The sequence below is a fragment of the Bufo gargarizans genome, chromosome 5, assembly GCF_014858855.1.
Source record: "Bufo gargarizans isolate SCDJY-AF-19 chromosome 5, ASM1485885v1, whole genome shotgun sequence".
Classification (NCBI taxonomy): domain Eukaryota; kingdom Metazoa; phylum Chordata; class Amphibia; order Anura; family Bufonidae; genus Bufo; species Bufo gargarizans.
In genome coordinates this window covers 218,992,153-219,015,891 of record NC_058084.1, presented here as the reverse complement: position 1 = coordinate 219,015,891, position 23,739 = coordinate 218,992,153, and the positions used below count along the sequence as shown (strand labels likewise).

The window sequence follows — 23,739 nt, the reverse complement described above, 5'->3', positions numbered from 1 at the left end:
CAGGCTGAAAACATGCCAGAGCTAAGCCAAATTTGACTGCTGATGGTTCTGTGCAGTTTTCTAGTGTGTCCTGTCTGGCAGTTTTTCTCCACAGAGCCAGAAGACAAAAGCATTGCCATGTGTGTCTGCAGGAATAAAAAAGCCGTGAGTGTTCAAACACAAATGCAGGCACCAGAGATCCATTGCAGCACATGGAGCAGCATCACCAGTCACTGTGGAAAAATAGAAGTAACCGCCAGCTAGTGCTAAGATAAAGGGTTCTGCTGATCTCCTTAGCAGCAGTCAAGCCACATCCACATGCAGTACTTGTCATCATCATCATTTGTTTCTTCTCCTGCTCAGACTACTTCTCTTTCTCTTCCACCTAAGCTGCATTCTCAGCCATCAGTAATGAAACGTGTGGCCAGGAAACAACTTTACTTGCCTAGCAATCTGTTGGTGTGCAAACTTAACTTTCACCTAGCAAAATCGATGGTGGGACAGTTGCTATTGTACCACAGTGGAATCTGCTGACTTTAAGGAGCTGGTGGTGAGTGCTTAGCCTCGCTAGAAGATACCTAGCTGCCATTATTTCTAAAAAAAATAAACATCCCTGCCTTATATTCTCAAGTGGCAGAGAACATGGTTCACTCCTTGCAATTCTCGCTGTGTGGCACTCTTGGTCCCAGCAAGCCACTGTTCTTTTCTCCTCAACATTGTGTGTGTTTAACCCTTTCCCGACATGTGATGGACTATTACGTCATGGAAGTCAGTGACTTCCCGCATTTTGACGAAATAGTACACCATGGTGATCGGGCGGGCACAGAAGCAGTGCGCGCCCGATCACTGCAGGGGTCTGGCAGTCCCTGATAGCCGGGCCCCTGATGTATCCGCCAGCATCGCCAGATTAACTCCTTCTGTGCCGCGGTCAGCGATGACCGTGACAAAGAAGGGGTTTGCTGCCGATGTATTGTAATGTATTGAAAGGGGATCAGACCCCCAAAAGTTGAAGTCCCAGAGAGGGACCTAAATAAAGTTTTTTAAAAAAATGAAAAAAAGTGTTTTTATAATTAAAAAAAAAGTTTCAAGTAAAAAAATACAAAAAAACGCCCTTTTCCCCAGATTTCATAATAAAAAATAGGGAAAAAAAGGAAAAACACACATATTAGGTATCTGTAACGACCAGCTCTATAAATGTATCTATAAATGTATCACATGATCCACCCCGTCTGATAAAAAAAATAAGCAATTTTTGTCACCTTACATCACAAAAAGTGCAACACCAAGGGATCAAAAAGAAGTATGTCGAACAAAATGGTACCAATAAAACAGTCACCTCATGCCGCAAAAAATGAGACCCTACATAATAAAATCGCAAAAAAAAAAAATAGTAACATGGAGACACTAAAACATCATTTTTTTCTTTCAAATACGCTATTATTGTGTTAAAGTGAAATAAATAAAATAAAAAGCATAAATATTAGGTATTGCCGCGTCCGTAACAACCAGCTCTATAAAAATCATTGAGCAGGCACCTTAGGTAAATGCGCGGGGGGGTTCCGTGACCCCCTTCCCCGTGTTGGCGATCAACGCAAACCGCAGGTCAATTCAGATCTGCAGTTTGCGGCCTTTACCTATTGCGGCGGCAGTGGGCGACGGTGCCATCGGGTCTCCATGCGGCTGTAATGGGGACCCGATGGCATGGAAGGCAGCGCGATGCCTTCCTTAGGCATCTGTGCTGCCTTCCGGTAATGAGTCTGTGAGATCCAGCCCCATGGATCTCACAGGTCGGAAGCTGTATGAGTAATACTCATAGTATTACTCATACAGCCAATGCATTCCAATACAGAAGTATTGGAATGCATTGTAAAGGATTAGACCCTCAAAAGTTGAAGTCCCAAAGTGTGACAAAAATTTAAGTAAAAAAAAGTTTAAAAAAAGTTTGTCCCCCCAAAAATTTTAAGTTTCAAGTAAAAATAAACAAAAATGTAAATTCCCCCAAATAAAGTGAAAAAAAAAATGGTAAAAAAATAGGGGAAAATAAAAAAGTTGACATATTAGGTATTGCCGCATCCGTATCCATCGTCTCTATAAACATATCACATGACCTAACCCCTCAGATAAACACCTTACAAGACAAAAAGTACAACAGCAAGCTATCAAAAAGGCGTATGCCCACCAAAATAGCAAAAAATGAGCCCCTACTTGAGACACTCGCCCAAAAAATAAAAAATAAACTATGGCTCAGAATAGAGAGACACTAAAACATCATTTTTTTTGTTTTAAACTGTTATTGTGTAAAACTTACATAAATAAAAAAAAGTATACATATTAGGTATCGCCACATCCGTATCGACCGGCTCTATAAAAATATCACATGACCTAACCCCTCAGGTGAATACCGTAAAAAATAAAAATAAAAACGGTTTAAAAAAAGTAATTTTTTGTCACCTTACATCACAAAAAGTGTAATAGCAAGCGATCAAAAAGTCATACGCACGCCAAAATAGTGCCAATCAAACCGTCATCTCATCCCGCAAAAATCATACCCTACCCAAGATAATCGCCCAAAAACTGAAAAAAACTATGGCTCTCAGACTATGGAAACACTAAAACATGATTTTTTTTGTTTAAAAATTAAATAATTGTGTAAAACTTACATAAATAAAGTATACATATTAGGTAATGCCATGTCCGTGACAACCTGGTCTATAAAAAGACCACATGATCTAACCTGTCAGATGAATGCTGTAAATAACAAAAATAAATAAAAAAACGGTGCCATAACACCTATTTCTTGTTACCTTGCCTCACAAAACGTGTAATATAGAGGAACCAAAAATCATATGTACCCTAAAAAAGTACCAACAAAACTGCCACCAAATACCATAGTTTCTAAAATGGGGTCACTTTTTTGGAGTTTCTAGTTTAGGGGTGCATCAGGGGGGCTTCAAATGGGACATGGTGTCAAAAAAACTGTCCAGCAAAATCTGCCTTCAAAAACCGTATGACATTCCTTTCCTTCTGCGTCCTGCCGTGTGCCCGTACAGCGGTTTATGACCACATATGGGGTGTTTCTGTAAACTACAGATTCAGGGCAATAAATATTGAGTTTGATTTGGCTGTTAACCCTTGCTTTGTAACTGGAAAAAAAATATTAAAATGGAAAATCTGCCACAAAAGTGAAATTTTTAAATTGTATCTTTATTTTCCATTAATTCTTGTGGAACACCTAGAGGGTTAACAAAGTTTGTAAAATCAGTTTCAAATACCTTGAGGGGTTTAGTTTCTAGAATGGGGTCACTTTTTTGGAGTTTCTACTCTAGGGGTGCATCAGGGGGGCTTCAAATGGGACATGGTGTAAAAAAAAACAGTCTAGCAAAATCTGCCTTCCATAAACCGTATGACATTCCTTTCCTTCTGTGCCCTGCCGTGTGCCCATACAGCGGTTTACAACCACATATGGGGTGTTTCTGCAAACTACAGAATCAGAGCCATAAATATTGAGTTTTGTTTGGCTGTTAACCCTTGCTTTGTAACTGGAAAAAAATTAATAAAATGGAAAATCTGCCAAAAAAGTGAAATTTTTAAATTGTATCTCTATTTTCCATTAATTCTTGAGGAACACCTAAAGGGTTAACAAAGTTTTTAAAATGAGTTTTGAATACATTGAGGGGTGTAGTTTCTAGAATGGTCATTTTGGGGTGGTTTCTGTTATGTAAGCCTCACAAAGTGACTTCAGATCTGAACTGGTGCTTGAAAATTGGGTTTTTGAAAATTTCAGAAATATTTCAAGATTTGCTTCTAAAAGTCTTGTAACATCCCCAAAAAATGTAATGTCATTACCAAAATTAACCAAACATGAAGTAGACATATTGGGAATGTAAAGTAATAACATTTTTTGTAGGTATTACTATGTATTATAGAAGTAGAGAAATTGAAACTTGGAAATTTGCTCAGTTTTAAAAAATTTTGGCAAATTTGGTAAAAATGATTTTTTTTTTTTTTTTTACACCATTTTACGAGTGTCATGAAGTACAATATGTGACGAAAAAACAATCTCAGAATGGCCTGGATAAGTCAAGGCGTTTTAAAGTTATCACCACATAAAGTGACACTGGTCAGATTTGCAAAAAATGGCCTGGTCCTTAAGGTGAAAATGAGCCCGGTCCCTAAGGGGTTGATTAATACATATTTTATATCGATTCTGTTTTATAAGCAGAGAAATTAACATTTTGAAAATTGCCAATTTTTAAAAAATTTGGGTAAATTTGGGATTTTTTCAGAAATAAATATGAAATATATTGACTCAAATGTATGACTGTCATGAAGTACAATCTGTCACAAGAAAACTATTTTAGAATCGCTTGGATAAGTAAGAGTGTTCCAAAGTTATTACCACATAAAGTGATACATTAAGGGGTTAAACACACCGTTTGTTAACAACATCAACCATGCATTTACCCATAGATATATATGTCATTCTGACAGGGGCGTAGCTAAAGGCTCATGGGCTCTGGTGCAGGAGTTCAGCTTGGGCCCACCACCACCACCTTCCCTCAAGTGCTTTATGGCAAGGGGCAGGGGTGCACCTAGCCTTTCTGGGGCCTGAGGCAAACATTTAAACGAGCACTCATGCCAAATTTTCAACCTAACCCATTCCCTCCAGTCTTACTGTTAAAGGGGTTGTCCTCATTTTACTACTGATGACCTATCCTAAAGATAGGTCATTAATATCAGACCGGCAGGGGTGCCGGGAGATCAGCTGTTTGAAGAGAGGGCAGTGCTGATATGAGAGCTGCATTCTATGCTCTGTTTACCTGCTCACCGCAGCAACTGCAGTGATAAGCAGGTAAACAGAGCAGAGAAGGCAGCGGTTGTACGAAAAATAAAGTGGACAACTCCTTTAACCCCTTAAGGACTCAGCCCTATTTCACCTTAAGGACCAGGCCATTTTTTGCAAATCTGACCAGTGTCACTTTAAGTGCTGATAACTTTAAAACGCTTTGACTAATCCAGGCCATTCTGAGACAGTTTTTTCGTCACATATTGTACTTCATGACACTGGTAAAATGAAGTAAAAAAAAAAAATCATTTTTACTAAATAAAAATACCAAATTTACCAAAAATTTGTAAAAAAATCCAAATTTCCAAGTTTCAATTTCTCTACTTCTATAAATACATAGTAATACCTCCAAAAAGAGTTATTACTTTACATTCCGCATATGTCTACTTCATGTTTGGGTCATTTTGGGAATGATATTAAATTTTTGGGGATGTTACAAGTCTTAGAAGTTTAGAAGCAAAAACCCAATGTTTAGGGACCAGTTCAGGTCTAAAGTCTCTTTGCGAGGCTTACATAATAGAAACCACCCAAAAATTACCCCATTCTATAAACTACACCCCTCAAGGTATTCAAACTGATTTTCCAAACTTTGTTAACCCTTTAGGTGTTCCACAAGAATTAATGGAAAATAGAGATACAATTTCAAAATTTCACTTTTTTGGCAGATTTTGCAATTTAATAATTTTTTTCCGGTTACAAAGCAAGGGTTAAAAGCCAAAACAAACTCAATATTTATGGCCCTAATTGTGTAGTTTACAGAAACACCCCATATGTGGTCGTAAACCACTGTACGGGCACACGGCAGGGCGCAGAAGGAAAGGAATGCCATACGGTTTTTTGAAGGCAGGTTTTGCTGGACTGGTTTTTTTGACACCCATGTCCTTTTAAAGCCCCCTGATGCACCCCTAGAGTAGAAACTCCATAAAAATGACCCCATCTAAGAAACTACACCCCTGAAGGTATTCAAAACTGATTTTACAAACGTCGTTAACCCTTTAGGTGTTCCACAAAAATTTATGGAAAATAGAGATACAATTTCAAAATTTTACTTTTTTGGCAGATTTTCCATTCAATTTTGCTGGACTTGTTTTTTTTTTTTACACCATGTCCCATTTGAAGCCCCCCTGATGCACCCCTAGAGTAGAAACACCAAAAAAGAGGCCCCATTTTAGAAACTACGGGATAGGGTGGCAGTATTGTTGGTACTAGTTTAGGGTACATATGATTTTTGGTTGCTCTATATTACACTTTTTGTGAGGCAAGTTAACAATAAATAGTTGTTTTGGCACCGTTTTTATTTTTGGTTATTTACAACATTCATCTGACCTGATCATGTGATATTTTATAGACCAGGTTGTCACGGATGTGGCGATACCTAATATGTATACTTTTTTTTATTTATGTAAGTTTTACACAATAATTTCATTTTTAAAGCAAAAAAAATCATGTTTTAGTGTTTCCATAGTCAGAGCCATAATTCTTTCAGTGTTTGGGCGATTACCTTGGGTAGGGTATGATTTTTGTGGGATGAGAAGACGGTTTTATTGGCACTATTTTGGGGTGCGTGTGACTTTTTGATCGCTTGCTATTACACTTTTTGTGATGTAAGATGACAAAAAATGGTTTATTTAGCACAGTTTTTATTTTAAATTTTTAACGGTGTTCATCTGAGGGGTTAGGTCATGTGATATTTTTAGAGAGCCGGGCGATACGGATGCGGCGATACCTAATATGTATGCATTTTTTTTATTTATGTAAGTTTTACACAATAATATTATTTTTGAAACAAAAAAAAAATTCATGTTTTAGTGTCTCCATATTCGGAGAGCCATAGTTTTTTCGGTTTTTGGGGCGATTATCATAGCTAGCGTCTCGATACGAACGCGGTGATACCAAATATGTGTACTTTTTTTTATTTATGTAAGTTTTACACAATAACAGCTTTTTTAAAACAAAAAAAAAATATGATTTAGTGACTCCATATTCTTAGCCATAGTTTCTTTTATTTTTTGGGCGATTGTCTCATGTAGGGGCAAATTTTTTGTGGGATGAGGTAACGGTTAGATTGGTTCTATTTTGGTGGCAAACGCCTTTTTAATTGCTTGCTGTTGTACTTTTTGCGATGTAAGGTGACAAAAAAAATTGTTTATTTAGCACAGTTTTTATTTTTTATGGTGTTCATCTGAGGGGTTAGGTCATGTGATATGTTTATAGAGCCGGTCGATATGGACGCGGCGATATTTAATATGTATATTTCCCCGCCCCTATTTTTTACTAATTTTTTTAACTTCTTTGGGGGAAAATAATGTTTTTGTTTATTTTTACTTGAAACTTTAAATTTTTTGGGGGGGAAACTTTATTTTTTAAACTTTTTTTTTTGGCCCACTTTGGGACTTGAACTTTTGGGGGTATATTCCTTTAAAATGCATTCCAATACTTCTGTTGGCTGTATGAGTAATACTGTGTATTACTCATACAGCTTCCGGGGCCTGTGAGATCCAGGGGGCTGGATCTCACAGGCTCTTCCCCGATAGGCAGCGCACTGCCTTCCATGCCATCGGGTCCCCCCCACAGCCCCATGGGGACCCGATGGCAACGCCGCCGCACAATAAAAAGCCGCAAACCGAAGGTCTGAATTGTCTCATTTAGCCGAGGTGCCTGCTCAATGATTTGAGCAGGCACCTCGTTCCGATCACCGCCCGCCGGGCAGTGGTGATCAGAACAACCCATGACGTACCGGTACGTCATGGGTCCTTAACCACCTCAGCCCCCCTAGCTTAAACACCCTTAATGACCAGACCACTTTTTACAGTTCTGCACTACACTACTGATTGCTCGGTCATGCAACTTACCACCCAAATGAATTTTACCTCCTTTTCTTCTCACTAATAGAGCTTTCATTTGGTAGAATTTCATTGCTGCTGACATTTTAACTTTTTTTGTTATTAATTGAAATTTAACAAAATTTTTGCAAAAAAATGATATTTTTCACTTTCCGTTGTAAATTTTTTTTAAAAAAACGACATCTATATATAAATTTTTTGCTAAATTTATTGTTCTACATGTCTTTGATAAAAAAAATATGATTTGGGTAAAAGTTATAGCGTTTACAAACTATGGTACAAAAATGTGAATTTCCGCTTTTTGAAGCAGCTCTGACTTTCTGAGCACCTGTCATGTTTCCTGAGATTCTACAATGCCCAGACAGTAGAAAACCCCCACAAATGACCCCATTTCGGAAAGTAGACACCCTAATGTATTCGCTGATGGGCATAGTGAGTTCATAGAACTTTTTATTTTTTGTCACAAGTTAGCGGAAAATAATGATTTATTTATTTTTTCTTACAAAGTCTCATAATCCACTAACTTGTGACAAAAAATAAAAACTTCCATGAACTCACTATGCCCATCATGAAATACTTTAAGGTGTCTTCTTTCAGAAATGGGGTCACTTGTGGGGTAGTTATACTGCCCTGGCATTTTAGGGGCCCCAATGCGTGATATGTAGTTTGAAATCAAAATCTGTAGAAAATGGCCTGTGAAATCCTAAAGGTGCTCTTTGGAATGTGGGCCCCTTTGCCCACCTAGGCTGCAAAAAAGTGTCATACATGTGGTATCGCCATACTGAGGAGAAGTTGGGGAATGTGTTTTGGGGTGTCATTTTACATATACCCATGCTGGGTGAGATAAATATCTTGGTCAAATGTCAACTTTGTATAAAAAAAATGGGAAAAGTTGTCTTTTGTCGAGATATTTATCTCACCCGCATTTGGGCCCCTAAAATGCCAGGGCAGTATAACTACCCCACAAGTGACCCCATTTTGGAAAGAAGACACCCCAAGCTATTTTGTGATGGGCATAGTGAGTTCATGGAAGTTTTAATTTTTTTGTCAAAAGTTAGTGGAATATGAGACTTTGTAAAAAAAATAAATAAAAAAAAAAGAATCATCATTTTCTGCTAACTTGTGACAAAAATAAATTCTAGGAACTCGCCATGCCCCTCACGGAATACCTTGGGGTAGTTATACTGCCCTGGCATTTTAGGGGCCCCAATGCGTGATAAGTAGTTTGAAATCAAAATGTGTAAGAAATGGCCTGTGAAATCCGAAAGGTGCTCTTTGGAATGTGGGCCCCTTTGCCTACCTCGGCTGCAAAAAAGTGTCACACGTGTGGTATCGACATACTCTGAAAAATATCTCGGCAATGGGTATATGTAAAATGACACCCCAAAACACATTCCCCAACTTCTCCTGAGTACGGCAATACCACATGTGTGACAGTTTTTTGCAGCCTAGGTGGGCAAAGGGGCCCACATTCCAAAGAGCACCTTTAGGATTTCACAGGCCATTTTTTATAGATTTTGATTTCAAACTACTTCTCACGCATTTGGGCCCCTAAAATGCCATGGAATGTAACTACCCCACAAGTGACCCCATTTTGGAAAGAAGACACCCCAAGGTATTAAGTTTTTATTTTTTGTCACAAGTTAGTGGAATATGAGACTTTGTAAGAAAAAAAAATCATCATTTTCCGCTAACTTGTGACAAAAAATAAAAAATTCTAGGAACTCGCCATGCCCCTCACGGAATACCTTGGGGTGTCTTGGAATCTGGAATCTGGTATCGCCGTACTCAGAGGAAGTAGGGCAATGTGTTTTGGGGTGTCTTTTTACATATACCTATGCTGGGTAAGAGAAATATCTCAAATTTTTTTATACAAAGTTGGCATTTGACCAAGATATTCATCTCACCCAGCATGGGTATATGTAAAATGATACCCTAAAACACATTCCCCAACTTCTCCTGAGTATGGCGATACCACATGTGTGACACTTTTTTGCAGCCTAGATGTGCAAAGGGGCCCAAATTCCTTTTAGGAGGGCATTTTTAGACATTTGGATCCCAGACTTCTTCTCACGCTTTAGGGCCCCTAAAATGCCAGCGCAGTATAAAAACCCCACATGTGACCCCATTTTGGAAAGAAGACACCCCAAGGTATTCAATGAGGGGCATGGCGAGTTCATAGAAATTTTTTATTTTTTTTGGCATAAGTTTGCGGAAATTGCTTTTTTTTCTCACAAAGTCTCCCTTTACGCTAACTTGGGACAAAAATTTCAATCATTCATGGACTCAATATGCCCCACACCTTGGGGTGTCTTCTTTCCAAAATGGGGTCATTTGTGGGGTGTTTTTACTGCCCTGGCATTTGAGGGTCTCCGCAATCATTAACTGTATGGCCAGCATTAGGAGTTTCTGCTATTCTCCTTATATTGAGCATACAGGTAATTAGTTTTTGTTTTTTTCGTTCAGCCTCTGGGCTGAAAGAAAAAATAAACGGCACAGATTTCTTCATTCGCATCGATCAATGTGGATGAAAAAATCTCTGACAAAAAAGAAAAGAAAAAAAGAGGGGAAAGGCGTCTGCCAAACATTGGAGCTCTGCCCAACATCCATACCCACTTAGCTCGTATGCCCTGGCAAACCCGATTTCTCCATTCACATCAATCGATGTGGATGAATAAATCATTGCCGGGATTTTTTTTATTTTTTTTATATACAAAGTGTTTGCCAAAGCATATGAACACCGCCGCCCCCTCAGCTCATATGCCTCGGAAAACGTATCTTTTACTGCAGAGGAGAAATCTCTTCTTGCAGCGCCGCATACACCGACTTTTGTGTAATCTGATAGCAGCGCAATGCTTCTGTCAGAATGCACATCAGTGCTTCAGCTAGTCGATCGGTTGGTCCACCTGGAAGGTAAAAAAAAAAAGAAGCACTAGGCCGCAACGCAATAAATTTATTAACTTTATAATAACATTTGAACGGAACATATAAACTTTATTTAACTTTTTGAACACAACGTTAACTTTTTTGTTTACTGGTGACTTTTTTATTTTTTTTACCTTTATAGGACAAACCTCTCCTTCCCCATGGGACAATGTGCAAAGCGCAAATCGCCCAAAGATGTGGCGAAGTACATTATGCACTTTGTCCCAGGTGAAAGGAGAGGTTTGCAGCAGCTGTGAGTGAAAGGGCCCTAATAGCCCTGTGTGCCTGTCCTGTGAGATGCAATCCCTATGCTAAGTGTTCCTGTGTGTGGTACTTCCGGAAACACTCCCCTAAGCATAGGGTAGGGTGGTCAGGACAGTCAGGACAGAAATAGCGGGTGTCACGCCTTATTCCACTCCTGCTACAGACACGACATCTTTTTCGGGGTGACGGTTGGGTTGAGATACCAGCAACGACATTGGGGAAATGTTGCTCGTGTAGACGGCTCACTACACTGGTGGATGGGTCCACGGAACCTCCTGGATACAGGAGGTTCTCGATGATCTCTTCCTGAAATTTGAGGAAGGATCCTGTTCTCCCAGCCTTACTGAAGCCAATTGAATCAAATATACAGACACCTTCTTATACCAGCATCTGGTGCGTCGGGAAACTAAATAAGGAGCCAACATCAGGTCATTGAAGTCCACCCCTCCCATATGAAGGTTATAGTCGTGGACTGAGAGGGGCTTTTCAATGATACTGGTTGCCCGTTCTATTTGTATTGTCGTGTCTGCGTGAATGGAGGAGAGCATGTAAACGTCACGCTTGTCTCTCCATTTCACCGCAAGCAGTTCTTCAGTACACAAGGCAGCCCTCTCCCCCCTTGCAAGACGGGTGGTAACGAGCCGTTGGGGGAAGCCCCGGCGACTAGGTCGCACGGTGCCACAGCAGCCAATCTGTTTTAGGAACAAATGCCTGAAGAGGGGCACACTTGTGTAAAAATTGTCCACATAAAGATGGCACCCCATGCCAAATAAGGGTGACACCAAGTCCCAGACTGTCTTCCCACTCCTCCCCAGGTAGTCAGGGCAACCGACCGGCTCCAGGGTCTGATCTTTACCCTCATAGATCCGAAATTTGTGGGTATAGCCTGTGACCCTTTCACAGAGCTTATACAATTTGACCCCATACCGGGCGCGCTTGCTTGGGATGTATTGTTTGAAGCCAAGGCGCCTGGTAAAATGTATAAGGGAATCGTCTACACAGATGTTTTGCTCAGGGGTATACAAATCTGCAAATTTGGTGTTGAAGTGGTCTATGAGGGGCCGAATTTTGTGGAGCCGGTCAAAAGCTGGGTGGCCTCTGGGAAGGGAGGTGCTGTTATCACTAAAGTGCAGGAAACGCAGGATGGTCTCAAATCATGTCCTGGACATAGCAGCAGAGAACATGGGCATGTGATGAATTGGGTTCGTGGACCAATATGACCGCAATTCATGCTTTTTGGTTAGACCCATGTTGAGGAGAAGGCCCAGAAAAATTTTAATTTTGGAAACTTGGACGGGAGCAGAGAAGCCATTTAACACCTTATATTTATAAATATAAAGTGTTAACTGGCTTGTGATTCCTTTTTTTTTTAAATCATCAGCCTGCCAGCGATGATCATTGGCTGGCAGGCTGATGATGTAACCCCCCTCGAACTTTTGCTGGCCCACATCCCTGCGTTAGGCGGTCGGGAAGCAGTTAAGGCCTCGGGATCCATGCCGTACCGGTACGTCATGGGTCCCTAAGGGGTTAAAAGCAATATCATGGATTTGGCTAGGACCAAGACACACACATTAATATTCTTTCAATATAAAAGAAAAAGAAGAAATATATCCCTAAGAATAATTAGAACAATTATATTGCAGAAAATGCTGGCAAACGACATCTTTCATGGTAGGACAATAAATATCAATTTAAAAATAAATAACAAACCTCTTAAGGAATCCACAGGAATAAATATTTGTGTAGAAAGTTCATTGAATGAGTGGATTTGCTTTATGTTGAAGCTAGATGGAGAGGGTTTCTTGGAATGCCTGTGCACATTAAGGTAAGAAGAGGTAAGGTAAGAACGGTATGTATTACTCAGGAAATTCATTTATCATACTTTTCTCATATTGTTTGTATTCTGTTTCTTTATTTTACATCTAGATATGATCTTCATAAAAATTAGTTTATGTGCATATATTTTTCTTTAAATATCATGTACTTACCTTGAATTACATCATTATTTTCTAGCCAAGAGCTTTCACAATTTTGATCACTACTATTGGAATCATTCCAATTGTGTAAAACTGATTTAAATCTAATTGCCAGGATAGTGTAATTATTATATTTAATTCTTGGGGTACCATGTATTATTATTTTTTTGTTAAATCAAGTTTTATTGAAAGTCAAGAGTACAAGCTTATGCAGCAAAAGTATATCAAAGAAACGGAAAGGAAAGTGATTGTACATGATTTATAGAACCCAATCCCATGAAAAAAAGAACCTGAGTAACAACAAGACAATTGTCACGGTGGGGCGTGGGGGGAAACTCCCCACTGTAAAGTCAGGAGAACGGGGAAGCAGCTAGGCCTAGACAACAGGAAAAGGGAGCAGGTCACCTCGCAATGCCGCCCTAATCCTGGCCCTCAGGCCTAACCTTTTGAGCAAACCCAGATGGTAGGTGGGCTCATACACAGGAACCTCAGACCCTTAGTCACCCTGAAGATCCCTGCAATGAGGCTAGGAGCAGGAGACAACCTGTACATCCCAGACGCAGATGAACAGGAGTCTCCACTGACCTAGCTACAAGGAAAGGGACAGCCAGTGAACAGCCACTGAATCGGCAGGTAAGAGCCCAGAAACAACATGCACTTATTGCCGCGGCCACAACAACCACCGGACCCCCATGCAGACAGGAAGCATGGCGGCCCCAGGCAAAGCTGCTGACCGACTTGTGATTCCCCCTCCGGGGAACCCAGAAACCACATTCCGGAGGAACGATAGATAGACAGTGGAAATGTCTAGCAACCATGCTGGAATTCAACAACAAACATACCAGACATGGAACACTAAACTAGACATAAACACACACCCAAAACACCAATCACACGAAACAAGACAAACAGGTGAGTATGGTAAAAGGACAGAGGGAACATAGGGGAGACATCATGGTGACATCAATGTCTAGCTAGGAGGCCCTCCCACTGGACAGATGGTATATCCAGGATAGGAACAGCACTCCAGCTCTCAGAAAGGCTGAAGGGCAACTGATCTCAAGCTCACAACACAACATATAAAGAGCCAAGAGGCCACACCCAAGACACACCTAAAACCACACCAGCCAAATAATTAACCCTCTGGCACCAGACAGACATGCACGGCAACGGTGTCACGGTGCACACTACAGAGGCTGTGACAATACAGACAACATAAAATAGGAAAAAAGAACATGAGGGAGCATAATCAGGCGACAAATACAACGATACTTCATGAGCTCAAATTGCAAAAAGGTTTGTCTAGAAAGAACTGCTAAGTAACAAAACATAGGAGAGCCAAGCATGAAAGTAACCGAAGACTGCTACTGAGTCAGAGCAAAATAACTGGTCATCTCTGTTGCAATCATGTCATCCACAAACATAATGCAGTTAAACTCTGCAGGCAAGTTGGTCCTGGAGGGAGGGAGATCAGGCCTTCCAAGCCCTACAGCTCATTAACCAAGTAGCAGCAAAGTATAGTATGTCTGACTTCAAGGGGTCAGGTATAATAGTCAATGGAGCAATTATAAGTTGAACAGTGACTTGAAAATGTGGTGAATAGAGAACAAACATCATTTCAGAATAGTTTTGAAACAACTACACCCAATATGTCCCTGTTATCATTCCTTCATCTCCAGCATAGATCCCAATGAGAAGGGAATACGAAATGCAACCAGACTGGATTCTAGCAACATCTGGGAAGAATTTTGTGTCAAGTGGAGGGCCCTTACCCAATCAGTGGAGGATAGTTACTTTGCTACATTCTGCTGTAAAGCTGAAATATAAGGTAGAGGAGTTTCCACTATCCCCTCAAGCGAGAGCCCATAAGTGCAAAGACATCCCCAAATGGAGCAGATGGTTACAAACAGGGGTGTACATAGAAATCACTGGGCCCCATATCAAGAATCTGAATTGGGCCCCCTAACCCTGCCCACTACCCACCCCTGGCCCATCCCACCTTCTGTCCTGGCTCCTCCCCTGCCACACCCCCATTTGCCATTAACCACCTCCCGACCGCCTAACGCGCCGATGCGTCCGGGAGGTGGTTGATTTGTTCCTCCTGGACGCAACGCGTCATCTCGCGATACCCGAGATTTCCTGTGAACGCGCGCACGCAGGCGCGCGCGCTCACAGGAACAGAAGGTAAGCGAGTGGATCTCCAGCCTGCCAGCGGCGATCGCTCGCTGGCAGGCTGGAGATGTGATTTTTTTTAACCCCTAACAGGTATATTAGACGCTGTTTTGATAACAGCGTCTAATATACCTACTACCTGGTCCTCTGGTGGTCCCTTTTGTTAGGATCGACCACCAGAGGACACAGGTAGGTCAGTAAAGTCGCACCAAACACCACACTACACTACACCCCCCCCCCCGTCACTTATTAACCCCTTATAAACCCCTGATCACCCCATATAAACTCCCTGATCAGCCCCCCTGTCATTGATCACCCCCCTGTCATTGATCACCCCCCTGTCAGGCTCCGTTCAGACGTCCGTATGATTTTTACGGATCCACAGATACATGGATCGGATCCGCAAAACACATACGGACGTCTGAATGGAGCCTTACAGGGGGGTGATCAATGACAGGCGGGTGATCACCCATATAGATTCCCTGATCACCCCCTGTCATTGATCACCCCCCTGTCATTGATCACCCCCTGTAAGGCTCCATTCAGACGTCCGTATGATTTTTACGGATCCATGGATCGGATCCGCAAAACACATGCGGACGTCTGAATGGAGCCTTACAGGGGGGTGATCAATGACAGGCGGGTGATCACCCATATAGATTCCCTGATCACCCCCTGTAATTGATCACCCCCTGTCATTGATCACCCTCTGTTATTGATCACCCCCCTGTCATTGATCACCCCCCTGTAAGGCTCCATTCAGACATCCGTATGATTTTTACGGATACATGGATCGGATCCGCAAAACACATGCGGATGTCTGAATGGAGCCTTACAGGGGGGTGATCATCCCATATACACTCCCTGATCACCCCCTGCCATTGATCACCCCCCTGTAAGGCTCCATTCAGACGTCCGCATGTGTTTTGCGGATCCGATCCATGTATCCATGGATCCGTAAAAATCATACGGACGTCTGAATGGAGCCTTACAGGGGGGTGATCAATGACAGGAGGGTGATCACCCATATACACTCCCTGATCACCCCCCTGTCATTGATCACCCCCCTGTAAGGCTCCATTCAGACGTCCGCATGTGTTTTGCGGATCCGATCCATGTATCCATGGATCCGTAAAAATCATACGGACGTCTGAATGGAGCCTTACAGGGGGGTGATCAATGACAGGAGGGTGATCACCCATATACACTCCCTGATCACCCCCTGTCATTGATCACCCCCCTGTAAGGCTCCATTCAGACGTCCGCATGTGTTTTGCGGATCCGATCCATGTATCCATGGATCCGTAAAAATCATACGGACGTCTGAATGGAGCCTTACCAGGGGGGTGATCACCCATATACACTCCCTGATCACCCCCTGTCATTGATCACCCCCCTGTAAGGCTCCATTCAGACGTCCGCATGTGTTTTGCGGATCCGATCCATGTATCCATGGATCCGTAAAAATCATACGGATGTCTGAATGGAGCCTTACCAGGGAGGTGATCAATGACAGGGGGTGATCACCCATATACACTCCCTGATCACCCCCTGTCATTGATCACCCCCCTGTAAGGCTCCATTCAGACGTCCGCATGTGTTTTGCGGATCCGATCCATGTATCCATGGATCCGTAAAAATCATACGGACGTCTGAATGGAGCCTTACCAGGGGGGTGATCAATGACAGGGGGGTGATCAGGGAGTCTATATGGGCTCCATTCAGACATTCTTTGGGCCCAAGTTAGCGGAAATATATATTTTTTTTGTTTGTTTTTTCTTACAAAGTCTCATATTCCACTAACTTGTGTCAAAAAATAAAATCTCACATGAACTCACCATACCCCTCACGGAATCCAAATGCGTAAACATTTTTAGACATTTATATTCCAGACTTCTTCTCACACTTTCGGGCCCCTAAAAAGCCAGGGCAGTATAAATACCCCACATGTGACCCCATTTCGGAAAGAAGACACCCCAAGGTATTCCGTGAGGGGCATATTGAGTCCATGAAAGATTGAAATTGTTGTCCTCAGTTAGCGGAAAGTGAGACTTTGTAAGAAAAAAACAAAAAAAAAATCAATTTCCGCAAACTTATGCAAAAAAAATAATAATTCTATGAACTCGCCATGCTCCTCATTGAATACCTTGGGGTGTCTTCTTTCCAAAATGGGGTCACATGTGGGGTATTTATACTGCCCTGGCTTTTTAGGGGCCCAAAAGCGTGAGAGGAAGTCTGGGATCCAAATGTCTAAAAATGCCCTCCTAAAAGGAATTTGGGCACCTTTGCGCATCTAGGCTGCAAAAAAGTGTCACACATCTGGTATCGCCGTACTCAGGAGAAGCTGGGGAATGTGTTTTGGGGTGTCATTTTACATATACCCATGCTGGGTGAGAGAAATATCTTGGTTAAATGCCAACTTTGTATAAAAAAATGGGAAAAGTTGTCTTTTGCCAAGATATTTCTCTCACCCAGCATGGGTATATGTAAAATGACACCCCAAAACACATTCCCCAACTTCTCCTGAGTACGGCGATACCAGATGTGTGACACTTTTTTGCAGCCAAGGTGGGCAAAGGGGCACATATTCCAAAGTGCACCTTTCGCATTTCACAGGCCATTTTTTACTGATTTTGATTGCAAAGTACTTCTCACACATATGGGCCCCTAAATTGCCAGGGCAGTATAACTACGCCACAAGTGACCCCATTTTGGAAAGAAGACACCCCAAGGTATTCCGTGAGGGGCATGGCGAGTTCCTTGAATTTTTTATTTTTTGTGCACCTTTCGGATTTCGCAGGCCATTTTTTACACATTTTGATTGCAAAGTACTTCTCACACATTTGGGCCCCTAAATTGCCAGGGCAGTATAATTACCCCACAAGTGACCCCATTTTGGAAAGAAGACACCCCAAGGTATTCTGTGAGGGGCATGGCGAGTTCCTAGAATTTTTTATTTTTTGTCGCAAGTTAGTGGACTATGAGACTTTGTAAGAAAAAAATAAAATAAAATAAAAATCATCATTTTCCTCTAACTTGTGACAAAAAATAAAAAGTTCTATGAACTCACTATGCCCATCAGTGAATACCTTAGGGTGTCTACTTTCCGAAATGGGGTCATTTGTGGGGTTTTTCTACTGTCTGGGCATTGTAGAACCTCAGGAATCATGACAGGTGCTCAGAAAGTCAGAGCTGCTTCAAAAAGCGGAAATTCACATTTTTGTACCATAGTTTGTAAACGCTATAACTTTTACCCAAACCATTTTTTTTTTGCCCAAACATTTTTTTTTATCAAAGACATGTGGAACTATAAATTTAGCGAAAAATGTATATATGGATGTCTTTTTTTTTGCAAAATTTTACAGCTGAAAGTGAAAAATTTCATTTTTTTGCAAAAAAATAGTTACATTTTGATTAATAACAAAAAAAGTAAAAATGTCAGCAGCAATAAAATACCACCAAATGAAAGCTCTATTAGTGAGAAGAAAAGGAGGTAAAATTCATTTGGGTGGTAAGTTGCATGACCGAGCGATAAACGGTGAAAGTAGTGTAGTGCCGAAGTGTAAAAAGTGCTCTGGTCATGAAGGGGGTTTCAGCTAGCGGGGCTGAAGTGGTTAAAGAAATGTATACATGACCTACTGAAACCGTTAGGAATAAATCTTTTTATTTATTTTTTATTAACCAATTTTGTTCCAGTAACTAAAAAACAATTTAGACATAAAAAAATATATACATATGTGGTATTATTGCAGTCGTACTGACCCAGAAAATGAAGGGCACAGTTTTGCCACAAAGGAAATGCCATAGAAACAAAACCCACAAAACGGTGGAGAAATTGCGTCTTTTTTCAAACTCCACCCCATTTGAAATAGTTTTGCCCGCTTCCCACTACATTGTATGCAATATTAAAGTACAACTTCTCCCGCAAAAAAAAACCCCTCCTACATCTATGTCAATGAAAAAATAAAAAAAGTTATAGCTGAAGGAAGATAGGGGAAAAAAAGGAAAATGAAAAAAAAAAAAAAAAATCTAACCCCTATTTTGCCACCCAAAATGCCCAGGCACCGCATACAGTGTGGGGAATTATAGGGGTTAGTTGGATAACCCCTTTAACTCCTTGCTGCTGATGCTGAGGGTGCACATAGCTCCCCCACCCTGCAAGGTGACTGATGTGCTGGGGGGGGAGGGGGGCTGTAGGCTAATAGAGGACTAGAGGACTCAGGAGTACAGTGTGCTTCCCCCCCATGTCCCTTGGGGGGAGGAGTAGGAGGAAAGCACACTGTCATTCTGAGTCCTCTGTGAGCCTACAGCCCCCCCCCCCCCCCCCCCAAAAAAAAAAATCACTGTTTGCTCAGCTGCTGCCCTCCCCCCATCAAAAATATCCATATCCATCCAACCTGAACTTTTTAGTGAAGCTCTACTGTGGCACACTACCTGAGTAAGTGTTTATTCTGTCCCGGTCCTTCAGTCTGGGACGTGGGCGGGGGGGGGGGGGGGGCTGCACTCACTCACTGACACTGGCTGAGTGATGACTTGAGGGCCGAGGGCCTGAGGCAGATGGTGGGGAGCACTCACTGAGGGCAGAGAGAGGATAACTACTGCCACACTGAGTGCACGTCTCTGTGTGTGCTTCAGTGCTTGAGCCTGCGCTGCTCCTGCTGCCTGCCAGCAATACACTGGCCAATCAGCAGCAGGATCTTTGCGCTGCTAAATGCTGATTGGCCAGTGTGAAATGCAGAAGAGAGTAGACGCAGTGCCTGGGAGCACACAGCCCAGATCATATGGAGGTCAGACAGCGGGAGGGATCGCAATCGCATCATCCCCGGGGAGGGGGGGCCAGCTGGGAGAACACAAGAAGGCAGTCCACGGGCCGCCTCATACCCCAGCCAATAAACTGAGTTTCCTATTTTCCGTGAGCCATAACTTTTATATTTTTCCGGTCACATAGCTGTATGAGGGCCTATTTTCTTGTGACCATTAATTATGGCATAAAATGTAGTGGGGAGTGGGGAAAAAATTCCAAATGGGTGGAATTGGAAAAAAAAATAAGCAATCCCTCCACCGTTTTACAGGTTTTATTCCAACAGCGTTTTGTTTACAGCAAAACTGACCCATGCCCTTCATTCTCTGAGTCAGTACGATTACAACAATACCCCATGTGTATAGATTCTTTATGACTAAATAGTGTAAAAATAAATTTAAACTTTGAGAATGTATTATTATAATTTTTTTACATCACCATATTCTGACCCCATAACTTTTTTTATACTTATGTCTACTGAGCTGTTTAGGGGCTAATTTTTTGCGGAACAATCTGTATTTTTAATTGATAACATTTGGGAGTATGCCTGACTTTTTGATCACATTTTATTACATTTTTTGGGTAAGAGAAGCAATGAAAAAATGGAAAATAGGCCATTTTGACCCTTTTTTCAGTTACGTCATTTGGCGTATTGGAATTTATTTTTCTATTTTAATAGTATAGGCATTTTTTGTCACGTTGATACCCATAATGTTTATATTTATTGTGATTTAGGTATTTATTTTTTAATTATACGAAAAGAGGGTGATTTGAATTTTTATATATTTTTAAACTTTTTTGTGATCATTATATGTGCCTCATATATGAGTTTATTACATTTAGTTTTTTGAATTTTCAGAAATATTTTATTAGCTTATTTTGCTTACTTTTGCTCATTTCTTGAACACCTGAGAAAATCAGTGTTAATATTTGGTATAGAAGCCTTTGTTTGCAATTACAGAGGTCAAACGTTTCCTGTAGTTCTTGACCAGGTTTACACACATTGCAACAGGGATTTTAGCCCACTCCTCCACACAGATCTCCTCTAGATCTGTCAGGCTTCGGAGCTGTCGCTGAGCAACACGGAGTTTCAGCTCCCTTCGAATATGTTTTATTGGATTTAGGTCTGGAGACTGGCTAGGTCACTCCAGAACCTTGATATGCTTCCTACGGAGCCACTCCTTGGTTATCCTGGCTGTGTGCTTCGTGTCATTGTCATGTTGGAAAACCCAGCCACAACCCATCTTCAATGCTCTGACTCAGGGAAGGGGGTTGTTGCTCAAAATCTCACAATAAATGGCCCCATTCGTCCTCTCCTTAATACAGTTCAGTCGTTCTGTCCCCTTCGCAGAAAAGCACTCCAAAGCATAATGTTACCACCCCCATGCTTCACAGTAGGGATGGTGTTCTTGAGGTGCAACTCATTCTTCTTTTTCCTCCAAACACGACAAGTGAAGTTTAGACCAAATAGTTCTACTTTGGTCTCATCTGACCACATGACTTTCTCCCATGCCTCCTCTGGATCATCCAGATAGTCTTTGGCAAACTTCAGATGGGCCTGGACATGTGATGACTTGAGCAGGGGAACCTTCTGTGCAATGCATGATTTGAAACCATGACAGCGTAGTGTTCTACTGACAGTGACCTTTGAAACAGTTGTCCCAGCTCTCTGCATGTCATTGACCAGCTCCTCCCTTGTAGTTCTGGGCTGATTCCTCATCTTTCTTATCATCAGCGATACCCCACAAGGTGAGATCTTGCATGGAGCCCCAGTCCGAGGGAGACAGACAGTCGTCTTTAGCCTCTTCTATTTTCTAACAATTTCTCCAACAGTTTATCTATTTTCACCAAGCTGCTTTGCAATTGCCCCCTAGCCCTTTCCAGCCTTGTGGAGGTCCACAATTTTGTCTCTGGTGTCTTTCGACAGCTCTTTGGTCTCGCCTATGGTAGTAGTTGGCGTCTGACTGACTGTGGGGTGGACAGGTGTCTTTAAAGAGCTGAGACAGGTGCTACTAAGTTAGATTAATGAGCGGATGTCATGGAACCATGAACCAGACGTACAACAAGAGATAAGTGGAAAATAAGAAGGTTTTATTGAAGAGCAAGCCGTAAGCAAAGTCCGAACGGATGGCTAAACCGAAGCAGGGTCTTGCGGAGACAGAGGTCAGGAACCAGAAGGGTAGTCAGACGAAGCCAGGAACAGGAACCAACGGGGTAGTCAGACGAAGCCGGAATCAGGAACCAACGGGGTAGTCAGACGAAGCCGGAATCAGGAACCAACGGGGTAGTCAGACGAGGCCAGGATCAGGAACCAGAAGCAGCAGCAGTCTTGGAAGCATGTGAACACAGGAGGACCAAGCAAGGAACTGAAGCCACAGACCTCCTATATATATGAGCTAGGCATCCAGCTCCTCCCAGTGGGAAGGAGGAGCCACAGGGTGGGAGGCTACAAGAAAACCCAGAAACCAAGATGGCTGCCAGCACATGTCAAACAAAGGGAACAGCAAGGAGGTAAGACCATGACAGCGGAGTAGAGGTGTACTTTTTAAAGACACAGTAACAGGTCTTTTAGAGCCAGAATTCTTGCTGTTTCTCAGGTGTTCAAATACTTATGTTCAGCAGTGCAAGACAAATACATTCTTTAAAAATCATACAATGTGATTTCCTTTTTTTTTTATTTTTTTTATTCTGTCTCTCAAAGTGGAAATGCACCTACAATTGGAATTTCAGACCCCTCCATGATTTCTAAGTGGGAGTCCTTGCAAAATCGCAGGGTGTCCAAATACTTCTGTTTCTCACTATAATTGGTGTCCACGCCATGATGTTGACCGCCATGATGTTGACCACTGTTAAATTTACAGGGGTTGTCACGCTAAGATAGTTACATAGTTAATACGGTTTAAAAAAGGCATAAGTCCATCAAGTTCAACCAAGGGATAGGTGGGGACGCGAATCCCAGAAGGAAATTAAATTAAGATTTCTACACATTTTCATAAGCATTGTTGTTTATGTTTAAGAATTCATCTAAACCCTTTTTAAAACTCTCCACCGTTCCTGCTGTGACCACATCCTGAGGAAGTCTATTCCTGACATTCACAGTTCTTACAGTAAAGAAGCTTTGACGCTTCTGGAGACTGAACTTTTTCTTCTCCAGTCGGAGGCAGCGCCCCTTGTCTTTTGAGGGCATTTTACATGGAACAGTTTTTCACCTTATTTTTTGTATGGCCTATTTATATTTGTATAGGTTAATCATGTCCCCCCTTAGATGTCTCTTCTCAAGACCAAATAAATTAAATTCTTTAAATCTTTTTTCATAACTAAGACCCTCCATGTCCCTTATCAGTTTAGTCGCTCTCCTCTGTAATTTTTCCAGCTGCAGAGCGTCTTTTTTATGGACTGGTGCCCAGAACTGAACTGCATATTCCAGATGAGGCCGCACCAACGCTTTGTAAAGTGGTAATATTACATCCCTGCCCCGCGAGTCCATGCCTCGTTTAATGCATGACAATATCCTGGTGGCCTTAGAAGCAGCTAATTGACATTGTATGCTGTTATTCAATCTATGATCTACAAGGACACCCAAATACTTCTCAATTAGTGACTCCCCCAGTGTTACATCCCCTAGGACATATGAAGCACCTAGATTATTACTACCAAGATGCATAACTTTACATTGATCCACAATGAACCTGATTTGCCAAGTTGATGGCCAATCACTCAGTGTTCAAGTTAGCTTGTAGTTTATGGACATCTTCCATAGACTTTACAGTACTACACTTAGTGTCATCTGCAACAATATAAATGATGCTATTAATCCTGTCCTTGATATCATTAATAAATAAATTAAATAATAGAGGACCCAGCACTGAACCTTTGGGTACACCACTTATAACCCGGGACTATTCTGAATAGGAATCATGGACCACAACTCTC

At 41.7% G+C, this 23,739-nt stretch overlaps 1 protein-coding gene across 1 annotated transcript in view; it reads right to left on the bottom strand.

The window, feature by feature from the left end:
* PKD1L1 (polycystin 1 like 1, transient receptor potential channel interacting) overlaps positions 1 to 23,739 on the bottom strand; it is a 405,256-nt gene that overhangs the window by 161,879 nt on the left and 219,638 nt on the right. Inside the window, exon 38 of the mRNA XM_044295257.1 lies at positions 12,568 to 12,668. Within this exon, the coding sequence (XP_044151192.1) occupies positions 12,568 to 12,668 (101 nt within the window). The remainder of the gene's footprint in view (positions 1 to 12,567; positions 12,669 to 23,739) is intronic.